General features: G+C 46.0%; 1 protein-coding gene across 1 annotated transcript in view; it reads right to left on the bottom strand.

Moving 5' to 3' along the window:
- Tll2 (tolloid like 2) overlaps positions 1-26,470 on the bottom strand; it is a 110,687-nt gene that overhangs the window by 48,792 nt on the left and 35,425 nt on the right. The window contains exons 3-4 of the mRNA XM_034516299.2: positions 13,041-13,115; positions 1,278-1,433 (exon numbers count right to left, since the gene is read on the bottom strand). Of these exons, the coding sequence (XP_034372190.1) occupies positions 1,278-1,433; positions 13,041-13,115 (231 nt within the window). The remainder of the gene's footprint in view (positions 1-1,277; positions 1,434-13,040; positions 13,116-26,470) is intronic.

Consider the following 26,470-nt stretch of genomic DNA (forward strand, 5'->3'; position numbering starts at 1 on the left):
TGCTCACTCAATGGGCCTTTTGTTCAGGCATCTAGCCAGTGATGTGTTGCAGCCCTGCTGTGGGCAGATATGGGGCACTCCTCCTGTGGACCAGGCACTGTCCTAGGTGCTGGACACATAGGAATGAACAGAGGGGTTATTCCTGCTCCCATGGAGCTTGGGCAGAAATAAGTAAACACAAATACAAGCGAAGAAACTTTGGATCGTGGTGAAAGCTGTTACAGTTACAGAGGGAGCTGTGCATGCACAGCTGGTGGGGGTGGTGAGGGTCTAGGAGGATTGGCCTTGGATATATCATTCGATCAGAAGCCAGCCAGGTAAAGCTCTGGGGTAGTGTCCCAGGAGACAGGACAGTGCACATGTGCTATGGACCTGGAGATGGGTAGCACCTAGAACAGGAAGGTGGCCGGTGAAGCTGATTAAAGAGAATAAAAGAAGGAGAAGGAGACAAGCCTCTGCAGGGAAGGCTCAAGGTCAGGGGCAACAGCCCCAGCTTCAGTCTAGGTGATTTCCATAGTGCAAAGATAATACCATGATACATTGGGCACTATCTTGATATATTGGGTTCCTATCTGTGTTAACTCATTTCATTCTATCACCAATTTTCTTTCTTTCTTTCTTTCCTTCTTTCTTTTTTTTTTTTTTTTTTTTTTTTTTTGGTGTTTTTTTTTGGTTGGTTTGGTTTTTCAAGACAGGTTTCTCTATGTAGCCCTGACTGTCATGGACTCATTTTGTAGACCAGGCTGGCCTTGAACTAACAAAGATCCACCTGCCTCTGCCTCCACAGCGCTGGGATTAAAGATGTGCACCACCATGCCCGGCTACCAGACCTCTTTAAAGAAAAGGGAACTACATAAATGTTAAATGATTTGTCGGAGTGGAGCCAGGATGCAGATCAGGGAGTCATGCCACGTTGTGTGATGCCTGTGTGCAGTCTCTGGTTACCATGTGGGGCACTGATCCCAAGCCGAGGGACAGAGGCCGGAAGCCACCATGGACAGCTCCGTGCTTGCCTTCTTCCTGCTCACTGTTTAAGCCTTTTAAGACTGACCTGATGAGACTCCCTGTTCCCCACCAAGCCTTCAGAACAGGGTGACCTCTGCAGCAGACACAGCCCCAACAGAGGTCTGATGTCAGGCTCCACCGGCCCAAGGGAGCCTTAGCTGGAGGGACTGCTGTAGTCCTGGCACCCTCGCACTCCCACGGAGTCCCAGTCCTGTCTCAAGCCTGAGAACCCAAACACAAACTGCAAAGGAGTCACATCCAGGGCTACTGACCAGTAAAGTTCCCTCCGATGACATAAGGAATGACGCCTCCAGGCCAGATCCGCTCTGCCCTTGAGGTTGTAGCTCTTCGGACTCGAGCAGAGAAGGTCTTCACTGTGGTGTTTGAGGTCCCAGGGACAGGCAAAAATAGGGTGCCATCCTTGCTATCTGCAAGACAGTCAAAGGGTCAATTGCCCTGCCACAAAGTCTTCTGCAAGTCATGCTTAAGCTTGGGATTATATTGATGGTAGGCTGACACAGGGGTGGGCAAACCTGTGTTCTAAGGGAACATTTTACCAGAAAGGTTTTTGAGAACCTGGTAGGTAATTTTCAATAGCTGGGTTTAAGTGAACTGTCTAAAATCAAGTGGCTCCAGGGAACCAACACCCTCTTCTGCCCTCCACGGGAACTAAACCCACATGCACCCACCCACCTACTCCACCCCACCACGTACCCCACCCCACCTCCACACATATACATATAATTAAATATTTAATATTTTAAAAAAGGTTCTAAGTCCAAAAAGGACCCTGAAAATAGTGGGGATAGACAGAAGGGAATGTTCAAACTGGGATTCCCTGATGGAATCCATACCATGCTGGACCTCCATAGGGCCATCCCGAGTGCTCGCTTACACCTCCTCCTTACTCTTCCTTAGAGAGCCTCCTCTCCAGTTTTTACATCCTCCTCTCTCTGAAAAAAAAAAATCCAGCTACTGAAAATTCACTTTTAGGGGCTGGAGAGATGGCTCAGTGGTTAAGAGCACTGACTGCTCTTCCAGAGGTCCTGAGTTCAAGTCCCAGCAACCACATGGTGGCTCACAACCATCTGTAATGAGATCCGATGCCCTCTTCTGATGTGTCTGAAGACAGGGACAGTGTACCCACATATATGAAATAAATAAATAAATCTTTTTTTTTTTTTTAAAGAAAATTCACTTTTTAAATTTCCTTTAGTTATTCCCTTCTCTCTTCGTTTTTGTTTCTTTTCTTGTTTTTTAAGAATGAAATTCAAATTTTCAGATCAAGAGGCAGGTACTGTCTCTCTGACCCCTATACATATTTTTGAGTTTAGTTTTTATTTATGTATATGTAGGCGAAAGAGTGCATGCCAGATGTACATGTGGGTGCCAACAGAGAAGACATTAGCTCTCCTGACAATGGAGATCTAATTTACAAGGAGTTATGAGCCACCTTACATGGGTGTTAGGAACTGGAGGGTCCTCTGGGCAAGCAGGAAGCACTCTTGACTACTGAGACATCTCTCCAGCCCAGAGCCATTCTGGTTCATTGATGAATGTTGCATGTAAGTTTTAAGTGGGCCTTGGGTACATCTCTTCACAATACCAAGTGTCGATCTCTTTTTTATGTCATTAATCCGCCTGTGAGGATCTCCTCCTCTTGGGTTTTCCTTTTTGTCTTTCTTTCTGTCTCTTTCTTGCTTTTAATTGGATTAAAAGCAGATTATTTCCCTTAACTCTCTCTCTCTCTCCCCTGTTCATTAACATTGGCTTTCAGTGTCAATAATCATACGGAACTGAATGATGAATAATTAGTGGACTAGAAGATGTGTCTGAAGAAACCAGAATCCCAAGTTTCATTCTGAGAAATGAGACTCTTAAAGCAACTCCAGTGTGGGGCACGCGGGCTGCACCACCAGAGGAACAAGCATGGGACTGGTGGGGTGGAACATGCTCAAACCCTGGAAATCTCAGAACCTGAGACCTGGAGGAATAGAGTTAATTCCCCACTTCCCTGCCTGACTCCGGGCACACAATCAAGAGACTCCCAACCAGGTGGCCACAGGCAGCCAGCACCCAGAAAACCTCTCCATGCTAATGCAGCTCCCTGCTAATGAGGCCCCTCAGCCAAAGGCTTTCCCTTCCTGGATATTCTTACACCCTTCCCAAACATTATAGAATCTTTGGTTTACCCTGAGTAAAGCATATGCATTCAAACCCACCCCCTGTAAAGAAATACAAACAAGCTAAGATCCTCTCAGAGAGCTGCTCCATTAAAGATAGTAGGGGAAGGCTTTTGCCTAAAAGAATCGTAGCACTAACTGGCAGGCAGTAGCACCCTGATGTTCCAATGGGACCCACAGACTGAAAACCCTCACTCAGGACTTCACTTTGTCCTCCCCCGCCAGTGTATTTTCGTTGCCCAGACAGACAAGCAGACGGAACCCAGAATGACACTCCAGACTCCATGTTTTCATGTTGCTGTGTATGTGCTTTAACATTTCCAGTTAGTTTCTATTAGCAGCGCTTTGTGTTTGTGAGACAGATGCCTTCCGACTCACCCATTTCCTGTTCATGGGCACCTACACCTTCTCCTGCCTGGAATCACATTCCTTAATGACTTTAATTGTTCTTTCATGAGGATAATACAATTGTTCAGTTTTTGTCTGTAAATACTCTCTAACATTCTAAAATTCCTATTGACTACCCATTAGACATGACCATTCAAACCTCCATCTCCCTCCACCTTATTTTGCATGTGTCTTCATAGTTTGTGTCTTTTTTTTTTTTTTTTTTTTTTTTTTTTTTTTTTTTTTTTTTTTTTGAGTGCAGAGAGAATCTTTTATGTACTGTAGGGAAGCATCACCTATCAATAAAAAAAGCTGTTAGCCTATTAGCTTAGGCAGGAAATAGGAGGTGGGAGTTCCAACAGCGGGAGAGGATTCTGGAATAGAGTCAGTGAGGAGATTTGCCCCCAAACACTGATGCAGAGAATTGCATGAACCTGAGGAGAGGTAACTGGCCACATGGCAGGACTTAGAATATAAACGGGTTAGTTAAGTTATGAGCTAGTCAGGGAACAAGCCCGAGCCTAGGCAATTATTCATACAGAGTCTCAGAGTCGTTATTTTGGGAACCTGACAGCAGGTGGGGAAGCCCTCAATTACATCTGAGTGGTTCAACTTGCATGGTTTCCTGGAATCTGCTTTCTACTTCACTCATTCTCTCTTCAGCTGTGTTCACCACACCATTTATCTGACACCTGCTTCTGTGACGTAGCTACCATCTACTCAAGGCCAGAAGATCCTCAACCATATCTTCTTTTAAACAATATTCTCTTTCTCCCTCTGTTTTAAATTCTCCCCTTGGCTTGTTCCTTATTTTAGTCATGCTTATTAAAATTCCTTCTGATTGCCATATTATTGGAGTGAATTCTCTAATTTGTTGTCTTCTGACTTTTCCTTCATTGATTAACTTCCTGTGTTTCTGGTGTTTTAGGACTCTTTCTAGCCTAGCCTTTTTTTTTTTTTTTTTTTTTTTAGTTTAAAATTTTCTGGGAATTTAATACATGAGTACTAAATTTACATGGTTTCTGTTCCTCCCTTCTTCCTTCCAAGTCCACGTATCTTGGACTCCCTCCCACATTCATGAATGCTTTTCCTAGAATTACTGTCGTCTTACACATACACATTAAAAACCTTACTGAGTCCACTTAGTGTTAGCCATATGCAAACAGGTTTGGGGACTTCTTCTAGGGTCGCTATATGTTGTGGGTCCTGGCTGTGGATTTGCTTTGTATTTTTTTTCAGGACTCAAAATTCTCTGGGTCTCAGGTGAGCTTTTCACATCAATTTCTGAATTGTGGGCTTCCTGAAGATTCACACCTGCAAGAGGAACAGACTTTGTGACTGAGACTCTTACAGAAGATATTCCTGCTCCCATCCGAGCCTAGAATGGACAGTAAGACTGCATTCTACTCTCTGAGCCCTTTGAGGACTTACGTTTTATATGGGAGTTTATCTACCACGTCCTGCCTCACATGGCATGGAGGGCACATCTCTCGTGCCTATGTTGGCATTCCATTGGTGTTAGCACAGCAGCTCTGACCCCTAAGTCCTAGTCCAGTTTCATTGTGCCTGGATAGTCTCTTTACCATCTGAAGGCTGGGGAAAACCCTGGTCTCTTCTCATTGGCCCTCTCACCTGTCTTCCCTCTGAACTCCATCTGTGCTGTACGGAGTGCTGCATGCACAAGTTTGCATATGGCTTCCTAGAAGCTCTCTGGCTCTGTTTCTGCACCTAGAAAGTTGCTATAGAATACATTTTAAGGCTGAAACTCTTTTACTGCTCAAGTTTCTAGAACAGAAGTCATACACTTGCAGTCTTGGGATCAGCCCAACCCACAGATGTGTTTTATTTGGCCTGGACACTTTTGGCACATACTGGTTGGTTGTTTTTTTTTTTTTTAATCTCACTTTGGAAGCCAACTCTTGAAAAATCCAGAGATTTCACATAACAATTTTTTTTTAAGACAAGGCCTTTCTCTAAACCCAGTCTTTCCTTGAGCTTGTGGCAATCCTCCTGCCTCTGCCTCCTGAGTGGTAGGCTTATAGGTAGGTGTCACTATATATGGATTCTAGTTCATTTTAAAATAAAAAGATCCACATGTGGTGAGAGTGGACCATCTTCCATCTGGCTACACCCCACTGGAGTGGGAAGTACCCCATCCCACAGTCAGGCTGAAGGTCCATTGTTAGGACCCTGCTCCACGTCACATAGTTAATCCAGCCTGTTTACACATCCCCTTGCATATTCTATTTTGCTATCCAGCCATAGAATTCATTATTTCAAGATTTCAAACGGTCTAACTGACTGGAAGCCCCATGAGAGCAAGAACGGAGGCAAGCTTCTCCATTGATGGTTCTGTTCTCAATGCCTGCACAGTGCTTAGAGGGTGGCAGCACTCGATATCTTTGTGTTTTGAATGAATGAACTAACAAACAGACAAGCGAACCTAAAAATAAACAGCCCAATGGTCCAAACAGTTCTGTGGCGGAAACCTCTCCCAAAGGTTGGCAGCAGCAAAGCCCTTAATGTTCACATCCTGAGACTCATCCTGTCTTAAGTAATCACAGGCAGAGATGTAGCAAGTGGAAGTTTGTTATTCATATCCCATATGGTTTTCAACAAGTCTCTTAATTTTCCTCTGCTGCCAATTCTCCTTTGGAGAACGGGCAAAAAAAATACTTCTCCATTCGAGGGACAAGCACTGAGACATCCCATGTCGCCTGGACAAACAGTGCTCTATGGACACACTGTAAGGGCCGGTTTTATGTGGCCAAGTCAGCATGGGAAAATCTTAAGTGCACCTGGAAACAGACTGGGGTGTAATTTCCAGCAATGGCTTATTGAATGACAGCTTCCCCTTCGGTCCAGTGAGAAATTTAATTTGCCGAGGACTCAACACAGGAAGCATTTGCCGATTAAAACTATGTCTAAACAGATGTTCTGCTCAGCCTGGAAGAGGGGTCTTAATGCAACTGTCATTATTGGATTTTCTTGGATTACTACTATCTGGAACCAGAGTCCAAATAGAAGGATGTAATTATTTATTATGGACAAGAGCTCTGCATTTCAAGAGGAGCTCAGGGGCATCTGAAAGGATTTTAACAGGCTGGGGGTGGAATAGGGTGGTGGTGGTGGTGGGGATACAGGCCATTTAAATTCCCTGCCTGTGAGAGCAACATGTCCTCTCTGAAAGTGGATCGGCCATTGCTATTCAATATTTCATTTTCAGCTGAAGGCACAGCCATGCCACAAACAGAAATACAACTGACCAAACTGCTCAAGCGAAGAGCTGTAATTTTTACATTAGACAAGTGGTAACTCATACACCAGAAATAAGTACCCTGGATGCCCAGATATCTGCAAAACTCTCACCCCAACAGGCAGCGGCCAGAGTCACATCTTGATGAGTATTTTCCAAAGACTCAAGAGCAGTTCCTTGCTGCAAAGGGAGCTGTAAATTACCCTATGCAATGGCTCTCAAACCTGGGTGCACCCTAAAATCACCCAAAAAGCCATTAAAAACTACAGCTATTTGCTCTTGCACTGAAGCTGTGACCCAACAGGCCTAGAGTCCAGGCACCTGCAGTTTTGCAAGCTGCTATTGAGGCCAAAACTCAGTGGAGTTTGGGAATCATTGATGAAGCTCAAGGGCCGAGACTAAGAGTTTTGGGGACAGTAAACTTAAGATAAATACACTATAGTTACAGCCATTTACCCTCCATATGGTTGTGCACAAACTCCACCCTCCAGCCTGACTACTTCCTGAAGCCTATCTGTGGGACAAGCAGGGAACCAAGCAGACTGCCGATCACTGGTGCTTAGGAAAGGCTGTGCACGAGCCTTCAAGAATTGCCTGCAGTTGGAACAAGTTAAAATGGGAGCCTGAAGTCAGTCAGGCTCTGTGGTCATACCTGGACATGCAGACAATGACACTCAGGGAGTGTCATTGAATACAGGATGGCATTTTGCAACTGTCTGTGGGATCCTTGTTTTGGGTTACAAACAACTCCCGCTCTTCACTTTGGAACAAAGTCTTTACAGCCTGGTCCCAAAAGGAAAAAGACCATGTTCTCTTACAAATATTCAACATATCGGACTCTACTCAGCTTGCCAAAGGTGTACCCTTGAGGTAGTTACACACTCCCCCTTACTAATAGCATCTCAGACTCAAGTGTATGCAGAGCTCTCGGCACCCAGAAAAGGGCTGTTCTGATCAAGACTTCATGGGAATGTTGAGTGAGCAGTCTAGAATCCAGCCCAAGGCTGCAGGCACAAATCCCCACCTTCAGGACAGAAGGAAGGGAGCTACATAGTATCTGGAAACCAACCTCTGCTAAAAACTAACCCAGAACTCCCTCAAATCCCCTTTTCTGTTCAGACTGTCTTATTCTGGGTTTGTGGGAAATCATCAGGCTGCAATTAAAGAGAACTCTAAGGTTGGTGTTTCATATCTTCAGTTCAAATAAAAACAAGATGTGCCCCCAAAGCAGGCATCCAGGAATATCCTAGGGGAATGGAGTGGGACAGACTGGGACAGCCTGTCTTGACCTCACCTTGGGGGTCTTGCTCCTTCCCCAGATTATAGATCTGCATGTCTGTGGCTGAGATGTAGAGTGGAGAGAAGGACTTAGCCTCTACACTCACTGACCTCTTTGGACAAGCCAGAATCATTCAAGGGTCAGCTCTGTGGGGCTAGCAGACTTCAGAGGTGTGGGAGGAAAGGGAAAGTGTTATCTTCATCCTGCTTAAAAAAAAATAAAAAATAAAAAAACCTCCAACATCTGCTGCAGAGCCGATTCCATGTGCGGCTCAACTAGAGGCAGAATTTTAATGGGCTGCAGGAGGCTCGTTCCTTCCTGTGCTCCGTGCAGCTGTGGAACAGCTGTGGAGTCTCAGTCCAGGGGTAGACGATGCGTTCTCAGTGCCGCTAATTTTGTTCCTAGCGGGGAAGGTGGGAAGAAAAAAGTGGAGGAATGCTGGCCTGGGTGGTGTGTGCCTGTGATCTCAGCACTTGGGGAGGCAGAGGCAGGAAGATCTGAGGTCAAGGTCAGTCTAGACAACACTTTGAGAACCTGCCTCCAAAACAAAAAACTGGAAAGTTGAGCTACACTCAAGTTCATTTAATGTTTGCACTTTAGATGAATATTTCTAATTCTCTCCATGCTCCAAATAAAGAAGTAGATAAAGTAACCAATGTAGTAGCTACTAACTGGGATTCAAACCCAAGTGTTTCTGATTCTCCTTGCTTATCTGATTGGGTGATTTTTATGCCCAGTAAACTGGTGTGTACAAATACCCTGGTATTATCCATTCCTGATGAACACTTGAGAAATGATGATAGTATCCTATGTGGACCAACAAGTACCCTAGTCTGTGAGCTCATACCAATGCTAACATTCAGTGGAATCCACCTCTCTCTCCTTGAACTCTGACATTTGGCTTGATTAAATGTGTTAGAAGTAGTATTATTGGGGTTCTCATCCAGGCCCTATGCTTTCCACCTTTTGATTAGCCAGTCACTTTGCTGTAGATTTGGACCATTGAAGAGGAGAGGGCACAAAATTGTTCTGAACCATCCAGCCCAAGCCAGCTGCTAGAACGTAGTCAAGTAGGTGATCCTTGCCAACACTAGGGGAAGAGCCACTGCACTGAGTGAGCCCAGTCACTCCACAGAATCATGAAATGTCATTGTCTGAAGTCAACCTCAGGGATGGTTTTTACACAGCAGGAAATCACATAAATATGGAAGAGAAAGTTCAGCATGGCACCTACGCCATTTCAGTGCTGTGACAACTCTCTCCAGCTGCTTCTCCATACACCGTGATCCATCTTTACCACTATGCTTGTCTGCAGCCAAATGAAGAGCCCCTGTATCTACCTGGAGCCCGAGAAGCTGGAGGCACCATATGCTGGCATCATAAAACATGGATAAATCAAGCAGGTACTGACCTAAAAGCTTCATCCTTCCAAGCTAGCTTTCACAGTGCTGTAAGGTGCTATGCATGCTATCAGGGGAGAAAAGCAATCCATAGTGTTTCTTAGCCAGATATGAACCTTATCAGCTATAATAAGTACTGTCAAAAATAGGCCCACTAGTACACCAGTGGCATGAATATTAGAGGAGTAACCAACCACTTTCTGATTGGATGTAAAACCAACTCCATGATTAGAAACCCAGACCTGGCACTGTTATTGAGACCAAGGACCTGTTGTTAGATAGAAAAAATATGCCCTAGGGAAGAATCTACTGACATTATTCTGCTTTAAGGCCATAGTATTAAAATAACTCCTAATGAGTTATTACGATATTCATAGATTAGTCCATCTTTCAGGCTGGATCATAAACACTTCTTGCAGTTAACACAGAGACCCACAGCTGGTCAATATACAGAGAATAAAAGACTTCTGCATGCTCAACCCCAAATGGGACATCCATAGAACACTCCCCTTCCCAACTCCCTACTCCAAGACTCAGAGAATATTGTGGAAGAGAGGGGAGAAGGATTTCAGGAACCTGAGCAGATGGATTACTATAAGAGAACAGTGTCTTCTGGATACAACAGGGCAGAGGCATATATGAACTCAAAGTGATTGCGACAGCACACATGAGACCTGCATGAGCTCATACCAGACAAAACCCCAGTATGTGGGGTGGAACACAGAGTCCCACTCCCAACCGAGAAACTATTGGCATTTGATAGCTGCTGGGAGGGAGTCTGTTTTCTTTAAGGGTGATCCGGGGTGAACTGTCATCCAGGACAAGCCCCACACCCAAGAATAATTGGGCAACACACTGAACTCAATAGGTCTGAGAGAGAAAGACAGAGGGAGACAGACAGACAGACAGACAGACAGACAGACAGACACACACACACACACACACACACAGAGAGAGAGAGAGAGAGAGAGAGAGAGAGAGAGAGAACACATAAAGTTGGTTGGGTGGTGTGGGGAGAGGTGTGGATCTAGGAGGAGTTGGGGGATGGGGAAGAAAATGATCAAAAAACATTATATAAAGTTTCAAAGAATTAATAAAGATATTGTTGTTAACTATCAAATAAGCAAAAGAAGAAAAGTACATATTTATTTATTTATTTATTTATTTATTTATTTATTTATAGGCAGGGTCTTGTGTAGTTCAGACCAGCCTCAAATTTACTGTTTAGCTGAAGATGACCTTGCACTTCTGATCCTCTTGCCTCTACATACCAGGTGCTGGGATTACAGGTCTGAACCTTGACGCCTAGTTTATATGATGCTGGGAACCAAACCCATGGCTTTATGAATGCCATGAAAATACTCTGAATACAACTGAATTACAGCCCTGGGGGTTGTGGGAGGAGGGGAGAAGAAGAAGAAGGAGGAGGAGGAGGAGGAGGAAGAAGAAGAAGAGGAAGAGGAGGAAGAGGAAGAGGAAGAGGAAGAAGAGGAAGAAGAGGAAGAAGAGGAAGAAGAAGAAGAAGAAGAAGAAGAAGAAGAAGAAGAAGAAGAAGAAGAAGAAGAAGAAGAAGAAGAAGAAGAAGAAGAAGAAGAAGAGGAGGAGGAGGAGGAGGAGAAAGAAGATTCTAAAGGGACTGTCTGTTCGTGGTCCCAGATACAAGATGCGTAGCTGAAAACAGACTCCTCCAGCAGCATGGTAGGAAAGGGGACGAATCTGCTGTTCTGTAAATTAAGGCAACTTGAAGAAGGGGATCGGCACCCCAATAGGGACATAAGCAAAAGATACAAAGAGGTGAATACCATTGTGCACACCCGGATCATTAGCAAACCCAGGAAAAGATGCTCACAGCCACCAGCAGTCATAAAGAAACACAAGCTAAGTAATAATAAGCTATTGCTTATTGGTTAAAAATACCTGATACTAGTGAGACTCTGGGGAAAGGGATAACCCTCGGAAGTTACTATGGAAACATGGATTGTTATTCCTGCAGACACTCATTATTGCAACATCTATTAAAAACATGCTAAGTGGGGCTGGAGAGATGGTTCAGTGGTTAAGAATGATGCTCTTGCAAGGGACACGAGTTTGGTTCCTAGCACCCAGGTCAGGTCAGGCTGCTTAACAATTGTCCACAACTCTAGTCTACATGACCTCTCACCCCTACCCCCAGATCTGCGGTCTTTCCTAGCTTCATGGACCCTTCTCTGAAATACAGAGTTCCCCATGCCTTGTCATCCCTCTTCTCAGTTCCAGGGAACTCAATGCTCTCCATGGGCACCTACCCATAGATATATACCCACACAGATGAATACACAAATGCATGCACAAAAACATGTATGGAAGTGGAGACGTGTTATTATCTGGGGAGAAGAGAAAGGTGATTGTAGGGTGTGGGGGAGGGGAGGTAGCCAAAATAAGGGGGAAGGGGAACACTAAAGAATAACAAACACATGATGGTATCAAGTTGTTTGTACATTTGTGTGAATGTATGTGAAGTTTTAAATATTCACATGTGTAGGAGAAAATAATATTGAAGCAAAATCATAAACTATAACAAGTAATGATTTCTATTTCATCCCTACAGAGGGATTTTAGCATTTTAAAAATTGCTCCTTTGCTCTCCAGTTAACTCCAGCACTTTCCTGAACGGGAAATGCACCTCTAAGATTGACATATGTCCAGACACCACTGGAAGCTCATAGGACTGCTGGCCTTTGAGCCTCTGAACCTTCACATGTAGAGAGGCCATGGGGCTACTTCTAGGAAGGCTCTAGACTGGCCACAAGCAGCCACTTGCCTCTGTTATCCTTCCCTGGGTAGACTCCAGTCTACAGTGGCTAACCACCACTACCCCACATCTACTCTCCTTTCTTGCCTTTCAGACCCTCCTCTTCTCTGAAACACATAAGCCTTGTCATCTCTCTTCTCAGGCCTTCAATGCACAAGCCAAGTAACCAGAGAGAAAAAACAAACCCAGAGGACACAATTTTCTAGCAATCTCCAACCAATAAACCCTACCTTTCCATACCTCCCACCCCTGCAGAAAGACAGCTTCCCATACCCCCATTCCAGGAAGACAACTTCCCATGCCCCCTGTGTGAAGCAAGACAGCTTTCTGTACCCAATCTCCCCCACACAGCAAGTTCCCCCACCCATCCACCCCTCATTCCACCAAAGGAAACACTTGCCTATTCTCATTGCTGTCTGTGTGCATGCCCAGCCCAGCCCAGCTGCTGACAAAGGAGGTTCCAGAAGACACCCAAAGCAGGGGTCTGGAGTATGGTGATACCAACTAATGGATACAGGGTGTGTCCAACTAATGGAGACAGGGTCTCCTTTGGGAGTGATGCTAAAGGTCTGAGCAAGATAAAGAAGGTCACGCCGAGTTGTTAATGCACCTAACACCACTAGACACCACACTTTGAAATGGTTAAAGGGTTTAGGTTATTTATCAAAGTTTGCCACAATTTTAAAGAAAAATAAAACAAAAGGTCCTCAGAGCCCTGGTACGGCCTCACAGACATTACCCTTTCTTGGCACCTGGATGCTGGTATTAGAGGCTGTATCGTTTGGCCACGTTGCAGATGTCTCCTCAAGGCCACCTGAAAGAAGACAAGAAAAGAGGTAAAGACATACTTTTCAGTAGCCTCAAAGGAGCAAACCTGGCCATTGGGTGTCCAACAGGGCAGCAAGGATTTGGTCAACTAAAGTTTATTGTGTCCATAAATGCCTCTTTTATTTTAATAACCACTCATAAATCAGCAAAACTACCATCCTCCTTGGTCAGTCAAGGATGCTCAGAATGGAATAAACAAAGTTCATGGGGAGTCCCGGGTCAGCTCCTTATCCACCTAGAGAAGACGGAATGGATGCACAAGGAAGTTCTGGAGTCGAGTCCGTGCACGTGGCGTCCAGCATGGCCGCTGAACTTCCGGCAGCTCCATCACTGAGATGCTGCTGTTCTGGGCTTTCTCTCTTTCTTCTATTTGCCCCATATGAAGAATTGTCTTTAGAAAACTGCTCAGTTTTCTTTATAAACAGGACTCTGAAGACACGGTAGAGCAAGGGCAGCAAGGATCAAATGCGTGTGGGGGAGGCAGCCATGTCTAGACATGTTGTCAGCATTTACCTCACTCAGAAGATGTCAATCTCCAAAGACTACCTGTCCTACTGTGTGCTGGGTCCAATCCCAGGACTACAGATTCAACCACAGACAAGGCAGACAGTGTTTCTGCTTCAACGCGCGCACTCTCTAAATGGAGAGCTGGATGTAACTGCGGAGGAGCTAACTGCAAGTTCTGAAGATTAAATTTAGCATGGGCTGACAGGAGGGGTCGGGGCTTCTGTGGGAGAGTAAGAAGAGCCATCAGTGGGTGCTGAGTAGGGTATCAGGGAGCAGATCTGTGCCCAGGGGATACCATGAAACCATATCAAAGCCTCCAAAGAAGAATTTATTGACAAACAAGAAGGCATTTCTTTGCATAGGTTGAGAAACCTGAAGCTTATGAAGCAACCTTCCCTAATCCCCCTGCCCCCAGTAGAACTCTGGGCTAGGTAGAGTACAACTCCATCTTGGAGAAGCCAAGGTTGAGGAGAATGCTAATGAACCCAGGGTGGTCTGGCTCAGAACATCCTGGTCAAAGATCCAAGACCTACCCTAAGCCACCAGTGCCTGAGGAAGGCTTACATTTGGCACCACACTTGTTCAATGAGTAGCCTGTGTCCAAGTCCACACCAGTAGAGGCAGCGGGTGGCCATTCACCAGCTCCTGAGTGGCAGGCTGCCTCATCCATTGCTGTGACTCAGGCAAGGCCTGCAGCTGCCCTGGCCTCCTATAGAGAAAGGACCCCCAACACCAGGCAGGGACAGGAGACTCCCTGCATCCTGCCTGGCTGGCCAGCTAGGAATGTGCTCACACGACTCCTGCAGCTGCTGGGGTCTGCGCTGCCAGCTCTCGGCCCTTGGGTATTCCAGTTGCGATATCATTTCCTCTCAGGCGAAAGGTCAGGGGAAATCCTGACGGTATGAAGTCGTTCCTCAGCACAGGAATGTGCCATCTGCAGAGAGAGGGGCGGGTCCCCGCCAGACTCCGAGTCCAGCTCAGCCTCCGCCCCGCAGGCTGCGCAACTGCTGCCGAGAACCTGGGCGTTAGCATCTTTGGTCTGTCAAATGGGCTGCTGTGGGGACCAAATGAGGTAATGGGTTTGTTTAGATGTGTGTTCATTCAGAAAATATGCATCCGACACCTGCTATGTGCCAGATTCTGTTACTACTGCTGGGGAGAGACCTCAGGAAATTATATTCTGATGGAGGAAGGGGAAAGGGGGAACAAATAAAAGTGAACTATTTAAGTTGGCTGCTGGTAAGTATGAAGGGGGGAAAAAAAGGAGAGTGTAGAGTGCCATTTCGTGTAGGAAAGAAGAGCAGAAGTCTGAAGAGAGACAAAGTCTATAGATACCTGGCAAAGATCATTCCAAACTGAGGAACAGCAGGTGCAAAAGCCCTAGGATGGGAAGATGCCCAGCAGCAGGGAGCTGGGGGTGCCAGGAATGGAAGGAAAAGAGAGAGAATGGCAGTGAGCCTGTCAGCCATCAACTGCAAGACCAGCCAGTGTGGGGCCCTGCAGGCAGGCATTCTCTGAAATTCATCTTTGAGCGTCCTAGATCAGATTCAGGCATTTAACCGCATCTGCTTTTTGCATAACCGGAGTTGTTAACACTGGACAAGAGAGAGGCATGGGAGCTGAGATTTAAAATAAGTGTCTACAAGCAGCGGGAGTCCAGTGTAGATATCAGCCAGTTTCATCCTATTCCGCTTCCCAAAATGAAGCAGGGAGGGGAGCAGGAAGAAAGATCTGTAAGAGATGTCTGGACACAGCCCTGTTCAAGACGAGCTGGAGCTTCTAATGGAGGCACCTAGGGCAGTAGTAGAGGCTGGGGCTGTGGGGAAGGGTGAGGCTGTGACGGAGGGAGCCAGGTGCCCCTGGGTTCTACAGCAGGAGAGGATTCAGCCAGGGTTCTCTGGTTCCTTTGGCTCTCTGATGCTGGGGCTAGAACAGGTGAAAAGCTTTGGAGATGAGAGAGACACAACAGGTAGGTATGATTGAAAGAATCTGTTAATTAAAGTGCCACCCAAGGTGTTAGCTACAAGCTAAGAATGCACAGGTTTGGGGGTTCCAGCCTCATAGACAACCAAGGAAGGACCACACCAAGAGGCAACTGCCTTGAAGGCACCATAGTGTCAGTCACAGAAAGTCCTGTGCCCCTTAGACTCCCCATCAGAGCAAGAACAGCTTACTCTGTTGCCTACAGTCAGAGTTAAAGGCAACTCCAATGAGCCCAGAGCCTTGTCCTGACAATCCGTGAGAGGATACCTGACATTAACTGGCAGAGCTGTGGCAGTTAAGAACACAAATACCAGCTTTGAATGGAAGCACATGTCTGTCATCCTAGCCCTTGGGAGGTAGGGACAGAGGATCAGGAGTTCAAGGCCATGTAGCAAATTCAAAGCCAGTCTGAGCTACATGGCCTCCTGTCTCAAAAGACAAAAACAAAGCAAAACAAAAACCTATCACCAAACCACAAAGAGCACAGTCCCTCCTCTGACCTCATCCTCTGAAGGATACCAGGCCCAGGCTTCCGGTTCTGCCTGGGATCCACCTAGAGTCCATGAGTTGACCAGCCTTGCACTTTCTGGACACAAAGCATCCCATTGCCTTTGGGATGTGTTCTGCTCTGCGCATGACCGAGACCTTTGGTGGCCTGGCCCTCTGAGGCTCCTCTGTCTCACCTCCTGCCTCTACTTCCACTAACTGAGCCACCCTAAGCTGGAGGAAGCGGATTTCTATTTCCCATTATCTTCCTTTATTTTTGTTGAAACAGGACCTTATTATCCAGACTAGGCTGGCCTTAAACTCAAAATCCTCCTGCCTCTGCCTCCTAAGTTACTGGAATTACCAACATGGACCGCCTTACATATTTAAACATCTTCTTCAAGCTTGCCCTCCTCTTGGGCTTGGCTACATCTTACTGGTTTCTCACTGTCTAGCTGGACCCCACTTCCTCTGGGACACTGCAGGCTGGCAGCCCTGTTCTTCCTGCTGTAAGCCTACCACCTCTGAGCTTCCTCAGCTCCCTCCCTACCCTGTCTCACTACACATGCCTGCAATCTTTTTGTGTTCAGCAGAACCCTCTTAGTAACTTTTTAGATTTAGTAACATAAAGGAAAAGGTACATGTGTGGGTGAGCATGTGTGTGTGCACACACACACACACACACACACACACCAGTCCTAATACTCAGAACCTGCCACAAGGCAGGCGCCCAGTTACGCAGGTGATGGATGGTCCAGGGAGCAAAAGACTGGGGGCAGCTTAATGGTGTTTCAAAGGACGGTGGTAGTCACTAAATACAGCTCAGTTTAATGTTGTGGGGGAAACGTGTGTTAGAGAGAGAGAGAGAGAGAGAGAGAGAGAGAGAGAGAGAGAGAGAGACAGAGAGAGAGAGACAGAGAGAGAGAGACAGAGAGAGACAGAGAGAGAGAGAAGAGAGAAGAGAGAGAGAGAAGAGAGAGAGAGAGAGAGACAGAGAGAGAGAGAAGAGAGAGAGAGAGAGAGAGAGAGAGAGAGAGAGAGAGGCAGCTATTGAATTATGGCTCTCAACAATGGCCGCAGTTTTGAATGACCTGGGAAATCTTTTAGAAATACTGAGGCCTGACCCCCAATCCCACTCCTACCCTCAGAAACTCTGCTTTAATTGACCTGGGGCATGCCTGGACATGGGGACTTTGAAAAGCTTCCCAGGTGATCTGAAGATTCAATCAAGATTGATGACAGCAGCCAGGAAAAGAGGCCTGTACTTGTAATTCCAGCTGCTACAAGCCTGAGGCAGGAGGATCATGAGTTCCAGGGCAGCCTGGTCCATAGAATGAGATTCTGTTGCCCCACCACTGCCTGCGAAATAAAGTTGAGCATAGCTACTCAGAACTGTAGAAGAGGCCTCATCTTGTACTATGTTGGTTTTTTTAAATGTGTACTGGTGGTTTTCCTGCATCTATTTGATCTGCACCATACACAGAGGCCAGAAGAATGCATTGGATCCCCTAGAACTGGAGTTAGAGATGGAGTTACAAAAGTGTGAGCTTCCATGTGAGCGCTGGGAATGGGAGCCTGCTCTTCCCGGAGAACAAGCAGTTGCTGTTAACCACTGAGCCATCTCCAGCCCTTTGGTAATTTGTATGATTTTGTTTGTTTGCTTGCTTGCTTTCTTGGTATTTTGGTGGGGGTTTGTTTGCTTGCTTGCTTCCTTTATAAAAACAGAGTTTCTCTGTGTAGCCCTGACTGTCCCAGAACTCACTCTGTAGACCAGCCTGACCTCAAATGGAGAGATCCACCTGCCTCTGCCTTCTAGGCATGCTCCACCACTGCCAGGATGATCTTGTTTGATAGTGTTAATAACTGAGGCCTTTCCTTACTGTCTCACTGGGAACTGGAGATGTAGCATTGGGATTAGACCCACACAACCCCAGAAGAAGCTGTGTTACCCCTAAAATGACAGCAACTATTCCTTGACAGATGTGGCTCAGGCTGAGACTACAGATGTAAGTTCTGTAGAAGAAAGACTGGAACTGGGCCAGGCTCAATCAGGAAAGTGCTTGCTTGTCTCGCAAGCAGCAGGACCTGAGTTTCACCACAGAACCCATGTGAGGAAGCAAGCTGACAAACTAAGCCCGGTATTCAAGGGGCTGAGATGGGAGATCCTGGGAGTGCACTGGCCAGCCAACCTAAACTACTTAGCAAGCTCTGAGCATGTCAGAGAGACTTTGTCTCCGAAGGAAAGGCAGTGTTGGAGGAATCACACCTGAGGTTGTCCTCTGGCCTCCACATGCACATGCACGCACATGAACAAACGTGTATATGCACACGCGCGCGCGCACACACACACACACACACACACACACAAAACAAACAAACAACCATACTTGGGCAACTGGATTAATTTATAGTACAGGGCTATATTCTTCCTAAGGAACTGGCTGCAAGACAAAAAAAAAAAGTACACATGTATATGTGTACACATGTCCATACACACACACACATGCACAGGTATGTATGCACATACATACTAACATATCCCATACATTTGGCCCTTGTTTAATTACTTCTTCAGTGTAACAATATGCAAAGCCTTGTAAATTTCATTAGTCACAGGGGTTTATTCAAACTGTCTCCTTTGCATAAGAAACCCAGGCTTACAGCTGGTCTCTGGGAAAGAAAGCCCTCCAGACCTTGAAAGGAGAGCTTGGCCAGTCCAAACTCTCTCTGAAACACAGTGGAGGTCAGCGGCCCGTGATGCATGAGGCCAGGCTGAAATGTCTCTAACCAGCATCTGCAATCCAATCCCACAGTTTCCTTTATGGAGCAATTCACTGAATTCCAAGTTGTTCTTTTTTCTAATTCACCATATAATTCACCTCCCAAGTTCAATTAAGAAGCAATCTGTTAGCAACTTTGGGAGCAAGCTGCTTTTCTTTGGGAAAGTCCAATTTTCTTCCGCTCCCAACAAAAAGTGCCTTAATTACATGCATCAGAATAGACACTGGTGTACACACAACGCCCTTTCATCTCACCATAATTAATGAAATATCAACGATACACATCCAAGATATCCAGGCAGGAAGAGACAGGCTCCTTCAAACCCCAAGGGGACCTTGTTTCATAAATCAATATTGCCCATTTGAATAATAGTGACTATGAATATTCATATATGGAAATGCATAAACAAAACTTTAATTATTCCTTCTATTTTTCATTCTTAAAGCACAACATTACTTGATCCCTCATTTTCTTAAACACAATAGCTACTGTTCTTAACTGCAGATTGTTTTAGGGTGCCTTTAATAGATAATTATAGCAGAAAATACCTTTGAGTCAATCAAAAAAGAAGAAGAATTTAAAGAAACCCAAGCACAAGATTCTAAAACTCAGTTTACCAGCAGCCCGTTCACTTCAGAAAATCCTGGTTGAACACCTGCCCTGGGCAGCAAAGCGGTGCAGGCTCCTGCCCATGTAGCCTGCCTTCATGGTGCCTGAGTTCTAATGGATTAGCATAAACAATAAGCTCTTTTTTTTTCAGGGAGGAATTAAGGACTTTGAAAAAACTGTAAGTAAATTTTGTGAAAGAAGGTAGGTGGTTGTGAGCTGGGATGTAAGAGAGGGAGACACCTGTGTAGAGTCACAAAGAAACCCAAACTTCAAGTCCCTGTGTGCAGAGTCACAAAGAAACCCAAATTTTAAGTCCCTGTGTGCAGAGTCACAAAGAAACCCAAACTTCAAGTCCTTGTGTGCAGAGTCACAAAGAAACCCAAACTTCAAGTCAAGGTCCCAAGAAAGACAGAGGAATCTGTGGTTGGAGTTGGAGCTTAGCCTAACCCTGTCAGGCATAACACTGACAGGGATTATCTGGGGACATCTCACCACCTTGCCTAATGATGCATTTAACACACAGCAACCCTCTGAAGAAGGGTTCCCATTTTATATAAGAGAGAACGGAGTTTGTAATCCGTGAATCAGGCAGTTAGTAGTTGGATTTGCATTCCCATTCCAAGGTTGGCCCATCAGACTCCAGAAGCAACATTGTACTCCATGCCTTCACCCCTCACCTGGATAGGTGTGCCTAAGCTGCCACGCCCAGACAAGGCCCAGTGGGTGCACACCTCCCCAGGAACTAGCGAAAACACAACTGCTCTACTGGGGCTTTAATAATTCACCAGGGTAAAAGGCAAAGCCCCTTTAAAAGGTCGATCCAAGAACAAACAAGCCGGTCACTATGGTAATCAATGTGTGATCTTGAGGGAGCCCGTGCCAAGGAGCTTTCAAATCCCAAATGCTACAGAAGGGAAAGGGAAAATGAGTTAAAAGATCATTGCCAGATTTTGTCAATGAAATGATTTAATCCTGGCGAGGGAATAATGACAGGAATTCTGCTACAGTTCCGGTGGAAGAGAAACATAAACCAGTAGCATTCTGTAATTTTCTAAGATATATCAGCGTCTTCTAACACAGGCAATGCTGTGTCTTCAAGGTGTCTTCACTGAGAGACAGGGGGCGTTCATCTCAACCTTGAAAATAGTCCATAGCATCTGTACCCACACTAGGGGAGTGCTAAGGCCAACTCTGATACACTGTAACAATTTGTGACCTTTTAAACTATTCTAGCTGTTCCCCGAATAGAAAACCATAATACTGTAAGATTTTAAAAAGTAACATAAAAACCACAAACCAACGGGTTAAGAAATAATGCCTGGTATAACTCAGATAGAATCCAGCATGACCCATAGTCTCATAAAAAGCCCAAAATACATGGGACAACCATGACTGGCAAAGGCCGCACGGACTGTCTTGGAGTTCTTTGCTTGGGGATTGTGAAGCAGGCTTTACATTCTCATATGCTTTTTGTAACTTCCAAATTTTATCCCCCGTGATGCTTTTATAATAGAGAAATAATTATTTTTAAAGAACTCCATTCCAATGGATATTTGCCAAAAAAAACATGTTTTCTTCACTTTTGCACACATATGTAAGTACAAGTATACACACACACACACACACACACAAGTTACCAGGGAAATTTTCTGGATGGGGTGAAACATGGTTGTGTTTATGCAGATGAGAAAGTCATGGGACACCCCCTCCATTCCCTCCACCCCACCCGACTTCTCTCTCACCACTGGAAGAAGCAAAGAGCCCATACCTGGGTGGGCAGGCATCTCATTGGTGGGATCCAGAGAGAAACTGTCAGCACCCTCTCAGGCTTTTCAAGACCTGACCCTCTTTTTCTAAGTTCACAGACAAAATATTTGGCATAGGTTGTTGAAACCTAGAATTTGATCCCGTCCCTAGGCAGAGCATCATGGGAGAGGATATTGAGGGAGGACAATAACCTGTAACCTGTAACCCAGGCTTAAATGGAATGCACTACATAGCCCGAGCTGGCCTCAAACTTAAGATTCTGATCCTCTTTCTACACCCCCCTAAGAGCTAGGATCCCAGGCTCGAGTCACCATTTTGCTTGGTATTGGGCTTCCATTCATCCTGACTGCTGTATCTGCCTGTGTCTGTTCCCTTATTGTCAGATGAGTTAACACAGACCCTTTGCTTAGGTATGCCTCACACTGCCAGATTCCTCCTGCCTCTAGGCTTCTTTGTACCTTTGTCTACCCAGCTCACCTCAGTCACAGCCAGCTTGGCCTTGTCTTCTTGGCTGTGTCTACTATCTTTTAGTGTACAAAAACTATATTTCTTTGTGGGGTTGTTATGTAAATTTTGTGAGAGAGAGTGGAGGTTGAGAGTTATAATGAGAGAGAGAGGGAGGGTGGTTGGAAATGTGATAGGGGGAGGGAGAGAGGGAGGGAGAGAAAAAGAGGGAGGGAAGGAGGGAGAAAGAAAAGGAGAAAGGGAGGGAGGGAAAGAGAGAGAGAATACACGCAGTGCACAGAATGACACATGGCACACAGCCAGCACTCACTGAATTAGCTCCTATAACTTGGGATAGGAGTGCTAGAGACAAACCCAGGGCTTTGTGCATATTAGGCAAGTGCTCTACCGTCAAGCCTAAGCCTCAGTCCCCAGCATATGACGAAACCACCATCACTGGTATCATTGACACTCCATCTCTTCTTGAAGTCTGAAGGAGTAGAAATGGATGGAACAGCTGACCACCAAGGCAGAGCACTTCATACCAGCATCACAAGCCAAGATACAAGTTCACATTCTCCTTAACAGTTAACACATTCAAGTTCAGACTGAGAAACTCTTGCTGGAACCAACAGTCATTGAAACAAAAGCCGTCACTGCGACTGTGATCTATCTCTTTAAGACTGCTCCATACGATGCTTGTCTATAACCATATATAGGTTACAGATAAAGATAACAAAAGGGAAAGGCAGGCCTTAAGGAAAGACACCAGAGGCCAAGTTCTCTATATTTATCCTGTTACCCCTGGAAGAATAACGCGGAGTGGTCAAGATTCTCTCTGTAGTTCTTAAACTGTAGCCTAGCCCTCATAGAGGTAACTGTTGGGGTCTTTTAGGTACTTTACTGAGTACCATGCTCCTGTGTGCTGAGGACTATGTGTTTTCTCATTTGCTTCTTGGCATGGTTGTATGAGGTAGGCATTATTGCTAGCTTTCACTTAACTGAAAACCGAGACTCCAAGCACCTCAATGTTACCTGTAGGCACACAGAAGGAACCCAGAGGGCAGTCCTAGTGCCACCTTCTTCTCCTGGTGGCCTTTGTATCCGAGGACTAGAGATGCCAACCTCGATCACGAATAACCAATGTCCCAATGAAAGAGATTGGAAAATCCCTGCTCCCTGGTCAGCTAGAAGATAACGGGTCATGCTCACAAGTGCTCCTTGGATGTATCTCAGAGCAAGTTCTGGAGGCTCCAGGGAGCCTTGTGAATACTGTGAGATGTGAAGTCCCCATGTGACAGATGCAGGCTTCCAAAGAAGGGGAGCAGAAGGAGGAGGGCATGGAGAATAAAAGCACATGAGAAATGGAACCCAAGACTCAAGAGAAGTTGTCCGCTCTTCTCTGCCTCCTCAGAGGACCCTACCAGGGGCTGTCTGAACATAGTTGCCTCAGCCAGAGCTCTCAGTCTCCAAACCAGGGATCAATCTAGGCAGCCATGAAGACAGTCCTTCCTCAGGAATAGAGAATGGTACCCTCTGGGTATAAAGAAAGGGTCTCCTCACTCTCGTTTGAGATCAGAACCACTCTAGAACTCCTCCAGAGCTATGCAAGGCACCCCCACCATGGCCAGGAGTCACCTCTTGCTTTGATTCAAGCCAGTTCTGCAATGCAATTAGTCAGTTCCCAGTGTGCAAGAGACACAGCTGTGGAGCAGACATAAGAATAACCTGGGGAAGGACCTCTGGCTCCCAACCTGGAACTCCAGGAGGGCTTCCTAAGGATGGCATTAGAAGACAGGAAGGGGTTTAAGACTCAGGAAAGGGAGGGTCTGGCAGGAGAAGATGCAGGGGCGGAATGTAATATCCAGTTACACAGCAGAGCATTGGACCTAAGTGATCTTTGGTAGATGCTCAATCTCCCAGGCTGTTTTCTCATTCGTGGAATGGTTTTTAGAGGATCTAACATCTCATGTGTCTGTAGCAGGAAGATGTGTGGGATGTAGCCTCACTGTCATCTTTCAGGTTGCCTCAGGAGGCCTCAACCTCTTAATCTTTATGATTACACTCAGACTAGGACCTTGATGGGAACACCTTCTGTCTCCTCCAAAGGAGGCTCTTTCCAAACAGCCTGCAGTCCCAACTCACGCTAGCTTGCCCTAAGCCAAGGCTGCCCTGAATGCACAGATAGGATGCTAGCCTTGATCCCCAGGGTGTGAGATGATGGTGTAGTTTCACTGAGATGGAGCAAAATGAAAGTGGGGGGTGAAGCAGGACAGCGGAAATGAATGGCCATTTCCCTCACAGAAATGATGCTTCCGTTTGGGTTCTTCGAAACCCCAGAGGGAAATTGCTAGTTCTCTATGGTCCTTTGCTGGGAATATATTCTTTATATTGTCTTCCAGAAGATTCTGAGAATCATTTTTGAAGCAAGGACTGGCTGGGGTGACAGCAGTGAGGAGATTAGTCCTAAGGACCTCATGAGTGACAGAAAGACAGGAAGAGAGTAGCAGGGAACCACAGAGTACCAAGAATGCACAAGGCTAAAGCAGGCAACGTTTGAAGCTGTGTGAGCATATACAGGCTTCCTTAGAAGGGCTGGTTGAGCCTGAAGGAAAGGCAGGTTGAAATGGGAAGAGGAAAGAAAGGATTCAGACCATCCAGGCATTGCTATGGGAGTGGGGTAGTCTTAGACCAGTCTGATCCCACCCACTATCCAACTCACCTCTCCATCCTCATGCCCGAAGCTATCCACCCTGAACCATGCTTCCTGGGCTGTTACATCTCATGGTCCAGTTCCCTCCACCATGAGTGTGTTTGGGCTTGCTTTCTCCCATGATGTCATCCCCACTGCACATCCAATCAAAAACCCCCAGTGCCCATACCTGATCCTCTTTCAGGAAGCCATATCCCTTCTATATGCTTCATTCATGGTTCTACACTCAATCGTCCACCCCCAACCCCAACTTAACAAATTTCCATAATACCTCACATATATAAGTATGGGGGTATGCACTCCTATGTTTGAGCTTATGGAGGTCAGAGAAAAACATCAAGTATCCTCCTCTGTCCCTCTCTGCCTTGTTGCCTTGAAACGGGGTTTCTGATTGAACTAGAGCTTAACATTTTGAACAGGCTGAATGACCAGCAAGCTCTTGGAATCTACCTGTGTCCACACACCGGGTTATTTATGTGGGTACTGGGGATTAAAACTTGCATCCTTGGACTTACAAATCAAGTGCTCCTACCCACTGATGGTGTCCTCCTCTCTGGCCTATGAAACAATTCTCTCTGAGTGAGTTGTCAGTGTGCCATTCCTACAAATCTGTCTACCCCTTGAGGACCAAAAGAACAGCTTGGATCCCTCCAACCACATGGTAGTTATAGCACATGTTCAGCAAGTGTGTCCAGGGGCTCGAAAGCTGGCTCAGTGGCTAAAGGCACTTGTTGCTCTTGTGGAGGACCAATGTTCAGTTCTAAGCAACCATGCCAAGCAGCTCCCAATAACCTGTAACTCCAGTTCCAGAGGATCCAATGCCCTGGCTTCTGTGGGTACCTGTATACGCATGGTAGTGCCTATACAAACATGAAGGCACATGCATATATACATACCTACACAAATAAACCATACCCATATACAAGCATATATGCATACAAATGTGTCCAGCTCAAGTAGACTGAATCAGATTGAGCACTATTTACATGTGTCATCAAAACACTGCATCTGGGGCAAAAGCATCATTGTCCCCCCCCGCCCCCCACCTCCCGTTAGCTGAAAGCGAGGCTCAGTGAGGCATGGTCTGCAGACACCAGCTGCTGCTTGGAGGTCAGCAAGGGCTTGAGCTCAGCCCCTGCCTCATTGCTCCCTGGCGGTCTAGCAGACGAGGAGGGAACACTGGGGCAACGTGGAATGTGTTGTTAAGTACTGCTTGGTCTTCAGAAAGAAGATCTAGTCCACCCTCATTACTGGAACGTGGCTGTGAGCGCTAAACTAGTGAGTTCCTAGTCCAATTCCTAGGGAAGCGAAACACTGTCTTGTGCACAGCATGGCACTGTCAGCGACATATAACACAGCATAAAGTATTTTGTGTGCTATCCTGAGTTTTCAACCACTGGTGACTGTTATTCCATGTGTATTTCTGTTCAGAGACACCTTATTTACTATCTCATACACATTCACCGGCACTGACTTCTCAGCTAGTGGTTGTGTAACTTGGTCCTTAGAGCCTCTCCTGGGTCTCTCTACAAGGCCCATTGCAACCTTCTTGGAACCAGGAGATGCTGGCAGCACTTCAGTACCATGACTGGGCACCACACTAAATGGCAAAATCACCAGCAAGAAGCACAGAGACTCCCAATGAGCTAAAAGCCATACATAGAATACAGCCACACACCCTGTGGGAGCTGACCCAGGGGACAGGAGGCAATCAGAAAACATAAGAACGCAGAAGCCCCAAAGAAAGGAAGAGAAGATCCTGATCACTCTCTTGGGAGCTGGAGGAGTTCAGAGCTATGTGGTGGGAACAGGGAACAGGCCAGAAGGACACTTTCTCAACAGAAGTTTTTAGAGCATGAACTGTCATTGCTGAGGCTGCCCTGCACCTGCATGGTGGTAACGGTAGTGGATATGATATACTGCTCACGTGCACAGGCCACCTAGAGTGTTCAGCCAAGTGGCCACTAGATAACATATCCCATGAGTAAAGTTTTCTGGGAGATAGATGCTGAAACGCCAGCCCATGGGCAGTGCCTGGTCTTGTCCTGTAA

Source organism: Arvicanthis niloticus, chromosome 1 (genome assembly GCF_011762505.2).
Source record: "Arvicanthis niloticus isolate mArvNil1 chromosome 1, mArvNil1.pat.X, whole genome shotgun sequence".
Classification (NCBI taxonomy): Eukaryota; Metazoa; Chordata; class Mammalia; order Rodentia; family Muridae; genus Arvicanthis; species Arvicanthis niloticus.